Raw genomic sequence first — 18245 nt, forward strand, 5'->3', positions numbered from 1 at the left:
ACAGATTTTCAGGTTCCCCACTGACGTGTCTGGGTGCGCGCACGCCTCATGAATGCAGAAGTCCCACAGGCAATTAAAGCCAGCGGGATGACAGTTAAAAGAGTTGTTTAGATAATTGAAGTACTTGAAGTACTTAATTTTGTGCACAATGAGGCAGGGGTCGGATTTTTAAACATCCTCAGCGTGTTTCCCGTGCTGTGGGAAACACTCCATGTTCTACCAGACGTGTTTCAGCTTGGCAGCTAGTTGGACATTCAAATGCTTGTTTGACAGATAGGGATAAAAGGTCAGTTATTGCAACAGGGCACTCAGTTCTTTCAGACAAACTTTTGGCTGGAAGATATTTGTGTTTTCACTGAAAATTCTTTCTTTTCACTCACAATTCTTCTGTTCACACATATTTACCAACTTTTTTGACCCCCTCAAACTGACACCATCAGAATGGAGGAGCGACATCCGAGGACGAGCAACATCACCAGCCTCACCACCCCTCCCTGCACAAAACAGTCCTGCAATTACACATACACCCACTGCGGAGTGACCCAATGGGTGGCATCAAGTGTGGCCGTTCATGGTGAACCTCATGAAAGGGTCCTATCACAAAAGCCAGCCAAGAATGGGGAGGACGTGGCAGTAGTGGTGATAATCAACACATTTAATGTGACTTTAACAAAAAACAAATATAAATGAAAAACATGACCGTATGTCAAACACCCTTGTGCATACCCTTCGTGATCACAAAACCTTAGTCTTTCACTTCCTGCTACTTCTATGTGTATGCAACCTAGTTGCAAGTTGCTCACGTTCATGCCCTGACTGCTTAGATGCTTTCAGCCTATGCCCTCTGCGTTTTGGAGCCCATGAGGGCCCCTCCAAAGACTGCTCCACCTGCACCTGCGGCCACCTGGAGAGGAGGCAGTATTGCGGGTACTGGTTGAGAAGCGGGCAACGGGTGAGACGTGGGAGCGCTTTGAGTGGCGTCCCCACTTCCATGTCCCCTTTCGCCATCATCCCTCTCCTGGGCCGGGCCCACTTCACTCCTACCACCCTGCTGGACAACAGTGTGGTGGACATGTGTGATGCATTGGAAGGCCACTTCTAAAGTATCTGTCAGCCTGTTTAAGGCAGCAGAATGTTGTTCACCCTGAGTCCGAACGACCGTTGTTAGGACCTGATTGGACTCATTTGTGAGCCGTGCTTGAAGCTTAATGGAGGCCAGCCTTCTCTCCATCGCAGACATTCCCGCAATTACCTGCGACACTATCTCAGACATTTCAGCAGTTACGTGCGACACTATCTCAGACAGTTGCTCATGTCCCTGCAACACAATCTCAAGAGATTCCCTCCCGTTCCTGTGCCACCATTCCACTCATGCAGGAGTTGGACTCCTTCATCCTCTCGCTATTGTGGAGAGTGCGCGTGTTCCAGTACCTCACAAATGTGCTGCTGTCCCCCATTCATTCTCCGTTTAAAGGATGGCCCCCGGGGTTCAGCATCTGCATCCAGCTGAGCAGAGCCTGGAGAGGAGTGCGCCCACCAACGCGGACTCTCCACAGCTGCACCTGCCACCAGTGTCTGCTCGTGTACACTTGTGTGTGGTGACTCACCAGGTGCCAACCCGGCTGATGGAGTACTAGGACCCACCGAGGTGTGAGTATTTGCGCTGGTGGATGGCTCGCTAAGATGTGACAGTGCACCCTAAGAGGCCAGCAGGTCCTCTGAGGAATCGCTCTCTGCCTTCGCTGATGTCATTGAAGGGCCTGCAAGAGAACAGAAGGCAATATTAAGCATCATCATAGATGTGTCATGTTGCGATGAGCATACTGAGGTGTTGAACATGGCAAGAATTGTTCACATCAATTCATGTTGTGTGTGATGAATGTTAAAGTTGTGTCATCGGACATTTGTGGGATGCCAGTTTCACCGTCCCCGATGCACAGGCACTCGAGGGTGCAGCTCAGCTCTAGGGCCTCTTGCTCTGCATCTGTGAGGACCACTACTTGTTGTGGCCCCCCTCCAGTCCTCGCCCTCTTGCGTGCATTTTGCGCTCTCTTTTCCTAGAAGGGGAGAAAGAACAGAGATGTGAGTGAGTGATGGTGAAGTGGCCAACTGATGAATGCATTTCTTTGGGTGAGGCTGACCATGAAAGAGGTGCATCAGAGGGTGAGTGTGAGACAGAGCCATCACATTGGATGAGGATTGGGGTGAGTGGTAGTGGTGGGGTGACTAATGGGGAGATGAGGAAGTGCCGGTAAGTTGAGGATGAGCCTTAAGTGGGTGTGATGTGATGGAGTAGTTTTGGCAGTGCAGAATGAGTTGGGAGGGAAGGATGCGGTGATGTGGAACACGGAATGCAGGAGAATCAGTAAGTGTACTCACTTTTGCTGACCTAGTTAGGTCATTGAAACGCTTCCTGCACTGGGTCCAGGTGCGGGAAATGTTGCTGCTGCTGGTGACCTTGTCTGCCACCTCGAGTCAGGCCTTCTTGGTGGCAGAAGCAGAGCACTTCCTCCCGTCCGTGGGGTAAAACACCTCCCTCCTCCTCCTCACCCGGTCCGGTAGCTGCTGCAGTGAGGCGTCACTGAACCTTGGAGTAGCCTTGCCCTGTGCTGCTCCATTGTGGTTTCTGGGTCTTTGCTCCAGCAAAAGCCTTTGGAGCAATGCCCCTGTAAATAGAGCTCCGCCCGCTGCGCAGCTTTCTGACGGCAAACCCGGAAGCCACGTTGAGTGGCACTAATTCACTTGCGATTGCATGCAAAACGGACATATTTTATTGGTCGGGTTACCCATGTGCCCATTCAGCCCACCCGCTGCCATCCCACCTCCATTCTAATGTCTACATTGCAGTGAAGTGCTGTGTCCAGTTTGATTAGTTTTTTTCTTTGTAGCAGTTTGATACAACTGAGTGGCTTGCTAGGCCACTTCAGGAGGCAGTTAAGAGTCAACCACTGGAGTCACACATAAGCCAGACTGGTAGGGTTTCCTTCCATGTAGGACATTGAACCAGTTGGGTTTTTATGACATTTTGGCAGCTTCATGTTTACTTTTACTGGTACCAGCCTTTTATTTCCAGCTTAAAATTCTCAATCTGCTATGAACACACATTCTCTGGATTATTAGTTCAGGCTTCTAGATTACTAGTCCAGTAACATAACCATACCCATTTGATTTAAAAACATAAGAACTGCTGCCGGTGAACCTCAACACTCAATATTGATGCAAAAAGAGCAACAGAGACGAAGCTTCATGCGGTTTTTTCCATTTATGCAAATCTATCATAAAAATTATAATTCACTCGAACTTTGTTCCTTCTATACAGAAGTTCAAGCACAGTACAAACTATTTGCTGGAGCATGCTTTTAACCTCAAGAAGCTTCTGGATTTTGGTCTTTCAGTTGATCGCACAAATTCTCGGAGCCTTTTGTGCTCTCAGCAGCCACCAGTGTAATTATTGTTGAGCGTTTGTCCTTGTTACAGTTATTTTCAAGCGGCATTAATATATAAAGTTAGCACTGCTCCCACCAGGCAACAGATTAAGAATCTTTGAGGGAGGTAGAAAATTGCAGGCTTCCAAGATTCAAATCCTAGAGGTGCGTGAGGTGGCAGAAATGCATCAATCTGTGTTGCTTGGCTTGTACTGAAGAGATTAGTTTAAAGATAAAAATCCACATTCGTCATAGTTGGAGAATTAAGGGCTATGTAAATGTGTCTAATCCCGTTATCTAACATGTTCACTTTTATTTTGTAGATCATTGAGGAAGAAAATGAGGCCTTGCTGGCTGCTCTCACTGAGACACTGGACGACATCCAAGTCGATGATGTGAGCCTGTCTGCGTTCAAGGAACTTACAGATGGAGTTGTGACTGATTCGTTGGAAACTGCTTCTTTATCAACACCCGATGGCAGTCCTCCCACCACAAAGGCTGATGAACCATCTCTAGTAAGAATCCTTCCTACTGTTTAAAAGGAATTGGATGAGCCTCTGGCTACCCTCTGCATGGGTATAATGTAGGCAAAATAAGGTCTGAATTTTTTTAATTTTCAGGTTTAAAAATAGCAAGATAAGCTAGTTTTTTTGTTTCTTGTAAAATTGCATGTAACATTAATCACTTCTATTATTAAAATAGATTGCTGAAATCAAAAATGCATGAATGGAATAAGATAGAAAATATATGCCTTTCATTTTAAAACGTTACAACCAATTGCAACATTTTCCTTAAATAACTTTCGGCTGATAAGCCTGTGCTATCTTCCCAATTACCATCAGTGGTTTGCCATAAACAACTAACACAAAGTGAATTTGGAATAAGATGGTCAGTTCTCTCCCAACCCCCACCCCCTGCCCTCCCCTCCATTGAAGGGGAAAAGTGGTCTCTTTAGCCCCCTTGCCCAGGACTGACAAAACTCACTGCAAGTGCGCCTGGCATATTTGACTGGAAGGCAACCACAGAACTCAACCATGTCAATCTGGTACAATTTGGTGGGAGGCCATTTTCATAACCACCAGGCTATCCTCCCCTCTCTCTATAACTTAATATTTTAATTAAATATCAGTTTATAAGCCAGAAGTAGAACATAACATATCTCAATAATTAATTCAAGTATACTATTACTGTAGGTTCAGTAGACTGAAAAAGTATATTGCACATATAGTTAATCCTGTTATTACTTTTATTTTAATATTTGACATCAATGTAGCCAATATCATACATTTGACCATGCTTGGACCAAAGATTCATGTACATTCTCTTTGTATTATGACATGTACAGCTTTCTTCTAGTTTTTTTTTAAATTAGGAATATGTGACCATTCAGTTTTATTTTGCCAGTGTGAATTTTTGTGCCAACTTTGTTATACCAGAAATAATTTTTATACATGAAAATATCCAAAGTATGTTTTTGTTAAATGAAACTTGTGGAGATTTAAAAAAAAAGATCCTGACAAATGAGTCAGAGTTTTTAAACAACTGGTGGATGCAGAAAATAGTAACTACCTGGGAATAATGACAACGCAATAGTCTAATCAGAGGATTCAGGTGATGCCATTAATCATTATATCATCGCATGGGCAGTTTATGATCTGTCATCTGAAATGTGAGATTAGATTATAGTTTTGATATTGCTCCCTGGTGTCTGTTATTATTTATAATATATACTGTTTCAATTTTATTCTGTTTTTGGTCAGGTTTTGTGTCAGCAGCAGCTGTCAGTACAGATGCCAACTGTCAGTGTGTTTCGTGTCTTTGATGTGCTTTGACGTTCATACGAGAGGATTAGCGATTATACCATCATTACTGCAGGTTTATTAAGACATACTCTGCAGTCAATCTCTGTCCAGTATATATTATAAAGATCTAACACCAAGAAAGTTTGAAATACTATAATATACACTTCTATTTTTTTTGTTTATAAATGAAATTTATGTTAAACTTGTGAAGTAATTTTTTGGCATATACTTTTTGATAGTTAAGGAAACTTCTTCTGGCTCCACAAAATGTGCAGTTAAACTATGAACGGCAAAACGGAAGCAACACGGCACGCCATGCATCCAGTAACCACAAGTCAAAATCACATCGTCCTTCTATTAAGGTATTCACTTCAAGAACGTTACACATTTGTAATAAATATAACCGATATATGGTTTGCATTATTGAATCATTATTTTAGTCTTTTCATGAGTTACATTAAATATTGTTCAGTTAAAGCTAATGTCAAGGCTAATGGTTTATCAGTGCTTTGTCTCTGTATAAAATGGTGGGATTTTGTTTGCCACTAATTTCATTCAGTACTTTAAGGGGGAATCACAGAGGTGAATACCAGTAGAGATATTTTACTGAAGACGTTGTAATACGAAGCTTCCTCTGATGGCTCAGTTGGTTAGAATATTGTATAATTGATGTGTTGCAGAACTGTACAAAACCAGGAAGGTCCCAGGTTTGATTTTTGGTCTGAATGTAGCCAGGGCAATGATGTGGATGCTGCCTCAGTGCCCCTGAATTAGGGAGGGAAAAGTCTTCCAGGCGTCCTACTCGACTGCTCTCCAATGACCCCTGTGTGTGCATGTGTGGACATTGGATGAGGATAACCTGTGAAGACCCCGTGATTAAATAGCCTGCTGACTCTCCATGTCTGTGCGCACACATGAAGAATGGCCATGTGGATGAGGTACCAGATGGCTGTTGATGCCCTTGAAACTGTGGCCCACTGCATCATAAACTTGAAGAGAGGAGAAAATTTTAGGGGGGAAAAAAGTGTATAAATGCTCAAGTTTTAATGAATTGATCTGTTTCACTTGTATTGTACTCTGTAATCCTTTCTTTGTTTTGTTAAAAAAAAGGTGGAAGGGCCACAGGGCAGTAAACCACACAGCACCTGTCAGCGTCAGCATCGACCATTCACAGAGTTACACAAGCACCTGACTTCAACTACCCGCCCTCCCCCGTTTAAAACAGATGATTCCAAACTCACTAATAAAGACCAAAGCAGTCCAGTGTGGACTTCACAGTATCATCAGTCACATCACCAGCAAGGTGAGAGTGAGGACGATGGTGATGTTGATGATGATTGTGTTAATGATGGTGCTAACAAAGAATTGGATTACTTCAGTGATGGGAATGGGGAACACAAAAAAGGACGCAGCATTTTGCGAAATGGTACATCTTGCTTTGCACCCATTAATTCCGAAGATGTGGTTGCAACAGCAAAGGGCAATTGGACTAAAAACTCACAGTTTACCACAGAAGCAGAATTGCGTTCAGTAGTTGAGCTTATTAAATACATGCACGCCTATTGTCTTCCAGCTAGGAAATACCCGCTAGACACCCAACAGGCTGGTAGCTGCTATGACAGTTATAAAAAACAAAAAACTGACTGCTCTCTACAGAGGCTTATAGACCCCAGTGTAGAAAAACAGAAACTGTCAAATTCCTTAAAGTTAAATGTCAGTTCAGGGCAGGGAAGGAGCACTCCAGACTTGTGTAAGTGGAATATAAGAAAGGTTTCCAAAAGTTCCATACTGAGGGAGCTATTGGAAAAAAATATTGCTCTAGATGTGAGCAAGCCTTATAGACTTCACAATCCTTTATATCCTGTTTACACTCGCTCATCTGGTAAAGGCCAGACTGTTCTGCCTCAGGTAGTGCCCAATCATGAATGTGATAGTACTTATTGTACTGACACCATCAACTGTACACTGGAAAAGGACAGAAAGAAATGTAATAAGAACAAGGCTGCTAAAATAGGGGACACAGGAAGGAAACAGGAAAATGCATGCCTTGCGGTTCGACGCTCATTGAGATTGAACCCTCAGGTTAGTGAGGTCCTGAGCTACAATCTAGAGTCAGCTTCAGATGGGAGTTTAACTAGAGTAGATTTGGAGAGAACACCAAAGGAGTCTGGGCCAATGAATGTGCAGACGAGGTTTAATGAGGAGGAGGAGGAGCAGGTAGCAGAAATTGAGGTAGATTGTTCTGGACAGCAACTCTGTGGCAGTGGTGCACACATTGTGCCAGATGACCAGCGGCATCTGCAATTCTATAATCGAGTGCAATGGACCGAGGAGAACAACAATGAAGAAAGCTCGTTTACTCCTGACCTTCCTACAATTTCCATGGTTCCATGTTCTAATATAGTTGAGGACCACCAAGCCTTCACTGCACAGGACTTCCCATTAAATGAAACCAAGATGCAAGAAACCAAGACTAGCAGAAAGCTAGGTAATCCTGTTTAGCCTATCTGCTTCATTTTTAAAAAATAATTGCACAAAACTATTCCCCTGAGCCACTTTAAAAGCTTATTATGGCATTCCTGCAGTCTTTTGGAAAGTTACATTCATTTTCATTAATTCAGGAAATTAACTCCTGCAACCACATTCAGGCACTGTTTATTCTCACTACTTTATTACCTTTTTGTGGAGACATTTCTCTGCTGGTTACTTCTTACAATGATCCGATTTGCTTTTGCCTTGTTTTTTTTTCCTCACTTTCTGTAGTTAGAAGAAGGAATACTATTCAAATAATATGGCATCTTATTTCAAGATATATATTTGTTGATTCCTTTAACACTTAACTAAAACGGCTGAGATTTTTTTTAAAAACTATCATCTGTTAATACTGTAATTTTTTTGAAGAGTTACTCAATATAGCAGTACTGGGGGTTTTCAACTCCATTTTACATCTTGCACCTATTTGAGTATAAATATTAAGATCAGGAACATCTTGAAGGGGCCTTCTCTCCATCCCCAGGGTTCTATGTCTCCGTGGTTGAAATTCTTCCAGTACTGACTTTTACTCTTTAAATTAAAAGAAACTTTTCTTTTATTTCTTTCTCTGTTAAGGTTGCTTCAAGTTAATAAAGTACCAACTGTTAAATGCCAATCTTGAAAGAAACTGGGGCAGAACAATTTAGAAAGCTTGTTCCTGTTTGTCTCTGGTGCCAGTACAGTGCGTTTTAGGTATCAGGTAGCTTCAGTGTGTCCATTTATACTGAAACATATAGTTAGCTAAATCCCAGCAGTCTGAAGTGCAGGGATGCACAAAAATTGGATAGCAAAGTAGTCTGCATCCTGTTGTGGCACAGCACTCACAGAACATAAGATGTTATGCTGGCAGCCATTTTAAATGTTGTTAGTAGAAAACCTCAAGTCTTTGTATTTACCCATTCCTTGTCTGGAAATTATGAGAAAACAGCAGCTTTAGATAGCTCCAATTTTAAAATAAGAAGCACTTGATCATATGTAGGCCTGACAATGCAGCCGTGCCTGTTAGGAAGTTTATACCAGTAATAAACCACCTATAGACATAAAGTGCCAGCGTCCAGAGGGTGAATTGGTGTGCCAGTTTTACAGTAGTGTAGTTTGATCAAGGTTATGCTAGACTTGTACAAGGACAAAGTCTCCTGTATAAAAGGGTCAATGCCAAATTAGACTATTGCTTTCAATATACCTTTGTTTATATCGCCCTTCAAAAATTATTCATCCTTTACAGCTAGGGAACAATTAGGAACTGTATTTTTTTTGCATTTTTTGCTACATATGAATGATTTTAATTGGTTTATATTCTCATTTCTGTCCGAGTTCAGTGGCTTGTTTTCATCCTGTCTTAATATCTTATCTATTTCCTTTTTTCTATTCTGTGTCTTTTTTGTTCTTATTAAAGCTGTGCATTTTAAATATGTTCTGACACATACTTCAAGGTCAAAAATTTGAATTATTAAATATCTTGAAAGTCTCTAATAGCTAATACTCAAATGCTGTACATACTTTACAGAATAGCAACAGATTACTCTGTATAATTGATATTTTATAAATATTTATTTTTGCAGCCAAACCAACAAGCTTGTTACTGAGTCCAGAGTCTGAAAGGTATGTGGAATGTTATAAATAGTCAGGATTCAGCAGATGTAAAGCACAATCTGGCTCTTAAAGTTTGCATTCTTATAGTAGCTAACCCTGCAACCTTGATTAGATGGCCATCATTTCCAAGCCAACGTTTTGTAATGTAATTTCAAGATCTGCTATTTGCTATATATAAAATGTAATTTTGAGTATAGCATAGTTTCATTGATCTTGTATTTCCTATTTTCAGTGACTCCAAAGATTCTCCTCTTGAGAACAAACCCTTTGAACAAACACTGAGCGTAGAACTGTGTGGAACTGCTGGTAAGGATATAATCTTAAAACTGACACCTTTACTGATTCAGACTGGTTCAGGAGGCAGAAGAATTTTATAATAGATTGAAATTTCTTCATTGACACTTGTTTTCAGCCAAGATAAATACTATTTCTTGGTAGTTTTCAAAATAAGACGAATCAAAGACAAGAGGAAAAGCAATTTCTTATATTCATAGAAATTTTCCAGTCCATAGAGTTTGTTAAATATCTGATGGCTGGACAAAATACTAGTGTGTGTAGAAATAGTGCTGCAATTTTTTTTTATCCTTCTAATTTCCACAGATATTTCACAGTAAATAGCTCAATTTTCTTTTCTCTTTTTAAATTATTTCTCTGAATCTGCATTTATCGAGATGGTACTGTGAAGGTGTGACCAACATGACTTTTTTCCATATGTATGACATGAGATTTTAAAAAATTTCTCACCATTTAATGAGTATACTTTATTTAACTAGACTAAATTTAGCAAAAACTGGAACTAGAACTTTAAATGGAAAAAATGTATCCTAAGAAGGGCTAATATAATAGACAATTTAGGCGGTGAGGAGACACGTTGTATAACATTCCACAGAAATTCAGAGGCAACAAAAGAGTAGTCTCAAATGAATGAAATAGAAAATTCAAATAAAGCAGAACTAACACCACAAGTGTCAGCTCTACATAATACAAAACTTAGCAGTCAAATAACACCGACAGTTTTTGTCAGTTAAGATACTCTGGAATAGACCCGATAGAGGAACCAACAACACTAGTGTGGACCTTGTTTGTCATTCAGGTCAAAGGGTTCTATTTCTTGGCATGATACTGAGTTGCTTCAGGCTTCCTCTCAGGCAGGTATTCTTTTTCATCCCTGAGACAACTGTAAAGGTTATATCATTGTCTCCTGGTTAGTTATTTAGCAAAAGTAAAATTGACCTAAGATCATAGTAGCCATGCTAGAATTATCAGATTCCACAGACCTTGCATTTTTCAAAAGTAAACTGTTCTTTTGACGTTTTTAAAAATAGAAAAATACAAGTCACCTGAAACAGAAAAGATAAATAAGACGGTCTACCTTCAGTAAACAGATTAAACACATCAATACCAATGACAGAGTGGATATACTTCAAGAGGATCCTCCTGGTTCAGATTCATAGAAAGGTTACAGCACGGAAGGAGGCCATTCGGCCCATCGAGTCCGTGCCGGCTCTATGCAAGAGCAATCCAACTAGTCACACTCCCCCCGCCCTAATCCTATAGCCCTGCAAATTTTTTCCTTTCAAGTACTTATCCAGTTCCCTTTTCAAAGCCACAATTGAATCTGCCTCCACCATCTGCCCCGGCAGTGCAGTCCAGATCCTAACCACTGGCTGTGTAAAAATGTTTTTCCTCATGTCACCTTTGGATCTTTTGCCAATCACCTTAAATCTATGTCCTCTGGTTCGTGGCCCTTCCGCTAATGGGAACAGTTTCTCTCTATCTATTCTGTCTAGACCCTTCATGATTTTAAATACCTCTAACAAATCTCCTCTCAACCTTCTCTGCTCCAAGGAGAACAACCCCAACTTCTTCAGTCTATCCACGTAACTGAAGTCCCTCATCCCTGGAATCATTCTAGTAAATCTTTTCTGCACCCTCTCTAAGGCCTTCACATGTTCCCTAAAGTGCGGTGCCCAGAACGGGACACAATACTCCAGTTGTGGTCAAACCAGTGTTTTATAAAGGTTCATCATGACTTCCTTGCTTTCCATGTGCTTTTTTAACTGTTGTCTCAACCTGCCCTGCCATTTTCAACGATTTGTGCACATATATCCCCAGATCTCTCCGTTCCTGTACCCACTTTAGAATTGTACCCTCTAGTTTATATTGCCTCTCCTCGTTCTTCCTACCAAAATGTATCACTTTGCATTTTTCTATGTTAAATTTCATCTCCCACGTGTCCGCCCATTTCACCAGCCTGTCTATATTCTCTTGAAGTCTATTGCTATCCTCCTCACTATTCACTATTTGTGTCATCTGCAAATTTGGAAATTGTGCCCTGTACACCCAAGTCCAAGTCATTAATATATATCAAGAAAAGCAGAGGTCCGAGTTCCGACCCCTGGGGAACACCACCGTACACCTCCCTCCAGTCCGAAAAACAATCGTTTGCCACTACTCACTGCTTCCTGTAACTTAGCCAATTTTGTATCCATGCTGCTACCGCCCCCTTTAATCCATGGGCTTCAATCTTGATGACAAGCACCCCAATGTGCACTTTCCACCCATTACCTCGTGAAATGGATGCAGGAAAGGATGCATGAAGTAGCCCCGTAAATAGCTTTATTTAAAAGTAAAATAACCAGGGAAGAGTAATCTAGAGGTACTAGTAAATACTTCCCCTTTAAATTAAATGTAATGCTGATTTTTTTAAAAAAGTTGTCATTTTTAAGAACATATGGAATAGGAGCAGAAGTAGGCCATAAGGCCCCTCGAGCCTGCTCTGCCATTTAACAAGATCATTACTGATCTTCGAACTCATCACCACTATCGCCCAATCCCCATATCGCTTGATTCCTTTAGAGTCCAAAAATCTATCAATCTCAGCCTTGAATATACTCAACGACTGAGCATCCACAGCCCTCTTGGCTAGAGAATTCCAAAGATTCACAACCTTCTGAGTGAAGAAATTTCTCCTCATCTCAATCCTAAATGGCCGACTGCTTATCCTGAGATTATGCACCCTAGTTCTAGGCTCTCCAGCCAGGGGAAACAGCCTCTCAGCATCTATCCCGTAAAGCCCTCTCAGAATATTATATGTTTCAATGAGATCACCTCTTATTCTTCTAAACTCCAGAGAGTATAGGCTCATTCTACTCAATCTCTCCTCATAGGACAACCCTCTCATCCCAGGAATCAATCTATTGAACCTTTGTTGCATCACTTCTAAGGCAGGTGTAACCTTTCTTAGGTAAGGATATCAAAACTGTACACAGTACACCAGGTGTGGTCTCACCAATGCCCTGTACAATTGCAGCACGACTTCCTTACTCTTGTACTCCAACCCCCTTGCAACAAAGGCCAACATACCATTTGCCTTCCTAATTGCAGCTTTACGTTTGATCTAATCAAGTGAGCTGTGATTAGAAATTTGAAGATAACAATTGAACATTTTTGTAAGGTTACTCAAATTGAAATAAAATCAGGGAGGGATAACATCACTTTACTTGTGTTTCCTTATCCACAGGCTGTGGAAATTCATTGCTGTACATAATTCTGAAGACTAGCATAATTTTAGACAGTGAACACATTTAAATGACAACATTCAGAGGTTCAGCAAATGCAGTTCCTTTATACATCTATTGAAGCTGTTTTAGGCTGATGCAAATAACTTGAGAAATTTCTGATTTATTTTAAATACCTACATCATGCTTACTGAGAAAAGGATAACAGTTAAAGATGAGCCAGTCTAACACCACTCCTTTCATAGCTTTGTCAGGTTTACAATGCATTTGTGCTGTGAGCAGAATGTTAACACACAGACTGTGTGTTCTTTATCTGCAGACACAGGCAGTGGGGGTACCTGTTCAATGTGGCTCAAGGCTTTAAGTTATTTTATTTGATGTTACTCTGTGTTATCAGATAAATATGAATTAGGTAATTTAAATCAATTTTTGAGGTGCTTTCACATCTGGGCGGCACAATTCCAGAGGGGCACCAGGGAATAGCCCCAAACAGGGTGTCATAGGGGCCGTGTCCAATTTCTACCCAAAAAAATCACGATATAGGAATGTAAAAAGCAGGCATTTTTTTGTCTAAGTCCCATACTTTACTTTGGAGCGTTGTACAATGTGATGGCTGTGCCAAGCATACTCCCTATTTAAAAAAAAGTTTGAAGCACCTACTGTTAAACTCTCTCCTTTAGGCCACTCAAAATAATGACAATTATTTTACAGTAATGAGTATCAATGTTAGATGTTGATTTTTTTTCTAGGACTTACACCTCCAACTACTCCACCACACAAAACTACTCGAGATGATCCTTTCAAGACAGCAATAAAGATTGAGTCATCTGGTGACAACACAATTAACCAATTACCATCAAAGAATCATTGGAGTTCTTTGTCAAAAAGTCTTGTTAATAAACACCCTGAGCAAACTGAGCTGTATGCTTATCTTAGCAAAGCCACAGTCACCCCTGTTCAAGTGGAAGTCAAAAAAGTTAAAAGGTCATATACCAGGTGCTTTGGTGATCATGACTACTGTCAATTGTATAGGTCAGAGACTGAAACCGAGAGAAACATTCTGAGACTTTATGAACTTCCAAACTCTAGTGGCCAACAGAATGTAAAGGAAAAGCATGGCAATTATTCATTTTACAGTGAAAAGAGACAGAAGCTGTCTCCCATTCCAAATCATGGACCAAATAGTAAGGAATTGGAGATAAGCAAACAGCTTCCAATTCAGAGCAGCAATAAGAAACCAATGAGAGATCAAGAGATAAGAGCCAAATTATTCAAGCACTTTGGTTACCCAGAAGAAGCCATCACTGATGAGGAAAAACAAAATATGTTTGAAGACAATGACTGTGACCCTAACAAACGCTGCTATCATTCAGATGCAAAGCTACAAAATGGGGTGAAAAAGCCCGACACTAATTCTCGGGCTCTGTCACCATCCATTTCCTCACATAAAAATCTCCAGTCACTGCCAAAGGACCCTTTGCATCCCCAAGAACATCAATCAGACAGGGAAAGAACAAGGTCCTGTTCTAACCAACAGCACAAAGCAACTTCTGGATCTTCACGCACACAATCCAGGTCTCCAGTGAAAAGAGAATCTGTCAGGTAGGACATTCAAAATTTGCACTTTGAAGAGAATAAGAACATAAAGTTTGGAGCAGGAACAGATCATGCAGCTCATCAAGCACACTGCATCATGGACCTTCTAACCCTACCACCACCTGTTGATCTCCTACATTAAAGAACACTAAGTTCCTTCCTCACCTCCCCTAAAAAAAAATCAAACAGTATCATTAGTGCCTCTGGGAGGGTTGTCCTCTGAGGAGAGGTTGAGTTGAATGGGCCTATACTCTCTGGAGTTTAGAAGAATGAGAGGTGATCATTGAAACATGTAAGATTCTGAGGGAGCTTGACAGGGTAGATGCTGAGAGGTTGTTTCCCCTGGCTGGGGAGTCTAGAACTAGGGGTCATGGTCTTAGGATAAAGGGTCGGCCATTTAAAATTGAGATGAGGAGGAATTTCTTCACTCAGAGGGCTGTGAATCTTTGGAATTCTCTAGCCCAGAGGGCTGAGTCGTTGAATATATTTAAGCCTGAGATATATAGATTTTTGGACTCTAGGGGAATCCAGGGATATGGGGATAAGGCGGGAAAGTGGAGTTGAGGTTGAAGATCAGCCATGGTCTTATTGAATGGTGGAGCAGGTTCAAGGGAATGTATGGCCTACTCCTGCTCTTATTTCTTATGTTCTTATGTCACCCTCGATCAATTTTTGTAACAGCTATCGATCCAAATTAATTATCTTCTCTGGAAATCTGTTCTGCTATTCTGTGGGCGGGAGGGTGGAGTTTTATCGAATCCCTGAATTCACTTAAGGCCAATCTCCCGACCCCCATTTCCTAATCTCCCTCTCTCTCCCCCGAGCCTCCATCTCCCAAACCTCCTTCCCCTGTCTTCCTCTCTCTCCCTGACCCCATTCCCATCTCCCTCTCTTCCCCCATCCCTTGGTCCCTGTTCACCCGAGCCCCGCAACTCTCCCTCTCTCGCCCCTCCCCTCCCCCCCCCACCAACCAGCCGGTCCCATATCCGGTCACCCCTAAGATGGGACTGGCACTCTGCCAGGGTAGTGGGGGGGGGGATGTCACCAAGCCCGAGCCTTCTCTGTGACGGCAGCCGGTGATGTTATGGAGCGTGCTGGCGGCTATTGCAGCATGAAATTTAAACAAACTGCTAGCAGGCCACGAGAGTCATACCCCATTCCAGGAGGCTCCCAGGCAATCCGGGAGGATTGCCAACCTTAAGTAACCCATATTATAAAGTTACAATCCCCATCATCATATGATTGACATTCAAGGTTATGTGTGTTGCCATTTGATACTAATCTGTCATTTGAAAAGAAAATTCCAGTGTTTGCTTATGAGAGGCATAACTCACTGAGTGTATTTCAATGCATTATAGAATTTTACAACACAGATAGAGGGCACATAATGCTTGTCACAGCTCTCTAAAAGTGCATTCCGCAGCACCATTCCCCTTCCTCCATAACCTTTCACATTTTTTTATTTTCCAAGTATAAGCCACTTCTCTTTTGACACATGATGTATAGATGATTAAATGAAGTTCCATGGAGGAGGTTGGGTTGTTCTGATGATTCAGCTAATGATGCACATCTGTTAGCATTAGACTTTGTGAGACAGTTGTAGGCTTTTATTTACGACAGGTATTTGCTCCTTCCAAAATTGTTTTACTGATTAAATCCAAAGTTTTCTGATTATCATCATTCTGTTTTACGCTTGACTTAAAAAGCACATAATTTTTCACTGCTAATTTCACCCAATTCTTTCAGCCCAAATTCACAAAAAAATAAAACTCAAAAATCAGAAGGCTTAAATATGATTCATTTGAACGCCTGTTTGATTTTAATCCTGTCTTTTTTTAGAATATGATTATTGTTTGTTTAATGATTTTCAGTGACATAATTGGAGCCTGGTTTGGAGAATTTACTGATTCAATAGTGTTATGGAGCTAACATCAGCAGTTAACACAATGTATTCTACTTATAGCAAACATGGCTTGTCTAGATAATCAGATAAACTGGATGAAAAAATATGGCAATTATGGCAACCTGCAAATTTTTCTTTGACTTGTCTGGGCAAACTTTGTGCTTCACATCCCTCTCTCTCAGTCTCTCTCCGCGCTCTCAGGCTCTCCCTATTCTCTGATGCTTCTGACTCTTTCTCTCTCTGGTGCTCTGTTCTTTTGGTCAACTCCTGTTGTCTGGATCTTTGCATTCTTGACCTCCACCTGCTGTGCTGCTCCTCTTAGTCTGTCTGTGATCCTTTGGTCTTTCCCTGCTTTCTGGTGCTTTGTTCCATGGAGGCAAATTTTCTCTTCAAGCCCCCAACAGGTGCAGTGCCTTCGGAGGTCTATTGCGTATGTGAAGAGAGGAGTGCAATCCATTTTCCTGGTCCGGGCACTTTGCACAGCCCAGATGCAAGTCCATGCCAGCCCGTGGCAGGGCCTTGTGCTGGGAACTGAGGGCAGAGGCAGGGGCGTTGCCGCAGGCCTATACTTCTCGATACTAGCATCGGCTCTTCTGGCTGCTGCTGCAGCCTGAATTTTGTGCAGGAGGAGATGAGAAAGAAATATCACTATACCTGAACTGTCTTAATGCTTCTTTATGCTTCCTTCTGTCTTGGGGCTGTCTTCTGGTCTGTGGAGGGTCCCAACACAAGACCCACCACCAGGTTTCTTCAGGTCCCCCTTCGTTCGGGTGCTCCATGGGCAAAGTCAGAGGAAAGTGAGGCAGGAAGCTGGAACCACCCCCCACGCCCCCACCTCAGCACCACCTCTCGCTCTTCTTTTAAGACGCTCCTTAAAACCTACCTCTTTGACAAAGCTTTTGGTCACCTGTCCTAGAATCTCCTTATGTGGCCCGGTGTCAAATTTTGTTTGATAATGGTCCTGTGAAGCTTTAAAGGCGCTATATAAATGCAAGTTGTTGTTGTTATGCTGGGCCTACGCTTACTGCAGGTGTTGGGCCAGTGCTATTGATCCAGTGAAACGTGGAGCAATGTTGAGCGGGTGGGGTGGGGGAGAGGCGCGTGTGGAAGACCTGTTACAATGGTTTTCCATCCACATTTACTTTTCACTGACTCTGGGAACTGTGTTCTCCAGGTGCAACAAAGAGAAAAATCAATCCTTCTGTCATTTCCTTCTCTCTAATTCTTCCTGCTCTCGTGATCCATGCTCTCAGTCTCTCCTCACGCTCTGATGTTCTGCTCTTTGTCTCTCCCAATCTCTGATGCTCGATGATGCCTGGTACCACATAATAGACTTGTTGGCAAAATTGAGGCCCATGGGATTATAAGGGCAGTGGCAGCGTGGATACAAAATTGGCTAAGAGACAGAAAGCAGAAAGTAGTGGTGAACGGTCGTTTTTCAGACTGGAGGGAAGTATCCAGTGAGGTCCCCCAGGGGTCGGTATTAGGACCACTGCTCTTTTTGATATATATTAATGACTTGGGCTTGGGTATTCAGGGCATAATTTAAAAGTTTGCAGATGACACAAAATTCAAAAATGTAGTAAGCTATGTGGAGGATAGTAACAGACTTCACGACAACATAGACAGACTGGTAAAATGGACATGCATATGGCGGATGCAATTTAACGCAGACAAGTGTGAAGTGATGCATTTTGGTAGGAAGAATGTGGAGAGGCATTATAAACTGAATGGTACAATTTTAAAGGAGGTGCAGGAACAGAGCGATCTGGGGGTGTACATACACAAATCTTAGAAGGTGGCAGGACAAGTTGAGAAGGCTGTTAAAAAAGCATATGGGATCCTGGGCTTTATAAACCGAGGCATAGAGTAC

The 18245-nt window shown here is 41.8% G+C and overlaps 1 protein-coding gene and 1 long non-coding RNA gene across 3 annotated transcripts in view; one reads left to right on the forward strand and one right to left on the reverse strand.

Moving 5' to 3' along the window:
- The window catches only part of ppargc1b (peroxisome proliferator-activated receptor gamma, coactivator 1 beta), a 166837-nt gene that overhangs the window by 134663 nt on the left and 13929 nt on the right, over positions 1 to 18245 (forward strand). Inside the window, exons 3-8 of one of the 2 annotated variants that reach the window (XM_067996396.1) lie at positions 3749 to 3940; positions 5467 to 5589; positions 6338 to 7715; positions 9322 to 9361; positions 9585 to 9658; positions 13623 to 14475. In XM_067996396.1, the coding sequence (XP_067852497.1) occupies positions 3749 to 3940; positions 5467 to 5589; positions 6338 to 7715; positions 9322 to 9361; positions 9585 to 9658; positions 13623 to 14475 (2660 nt within the window). The remainder of the gene's footprint in view (positions 1 to 3748; positions 3941 to 5466; positions 5590 to 6337; positions 7716 to 9321; positions 9362 to 9584; positions 9659 to 13622; positions 14476 to 18245) is intronic. The other variant, XM_067996397.1, reaches the window with a different exon arrangement.
- The window catches only part of LOC137332500 (uncharacterized), a 117296-nt gene that overhangs the window by 7830 nt on the left and 91221 nt on the right, over positions 1 to 18245 (reverse strand). The window lies entirely within an intron of this gene.

The sequence above is a fragment of the Heptranchias perlo genome, chromosome 14, assembly GCF_035084215.1.
Source record: "Heptranchias perlo isolate sHepPer1 chromosome 14, sHepPer1.hap1, whole genome shotgun sequence".
Taxonomy (NCBI): domain Eukaryota; kingdom Metazoa; phylum Chordata; class Chondrichthyes; order Hexanchiformes; family Hexanchidae; genus Heptranchias; species Heptranchias perlo.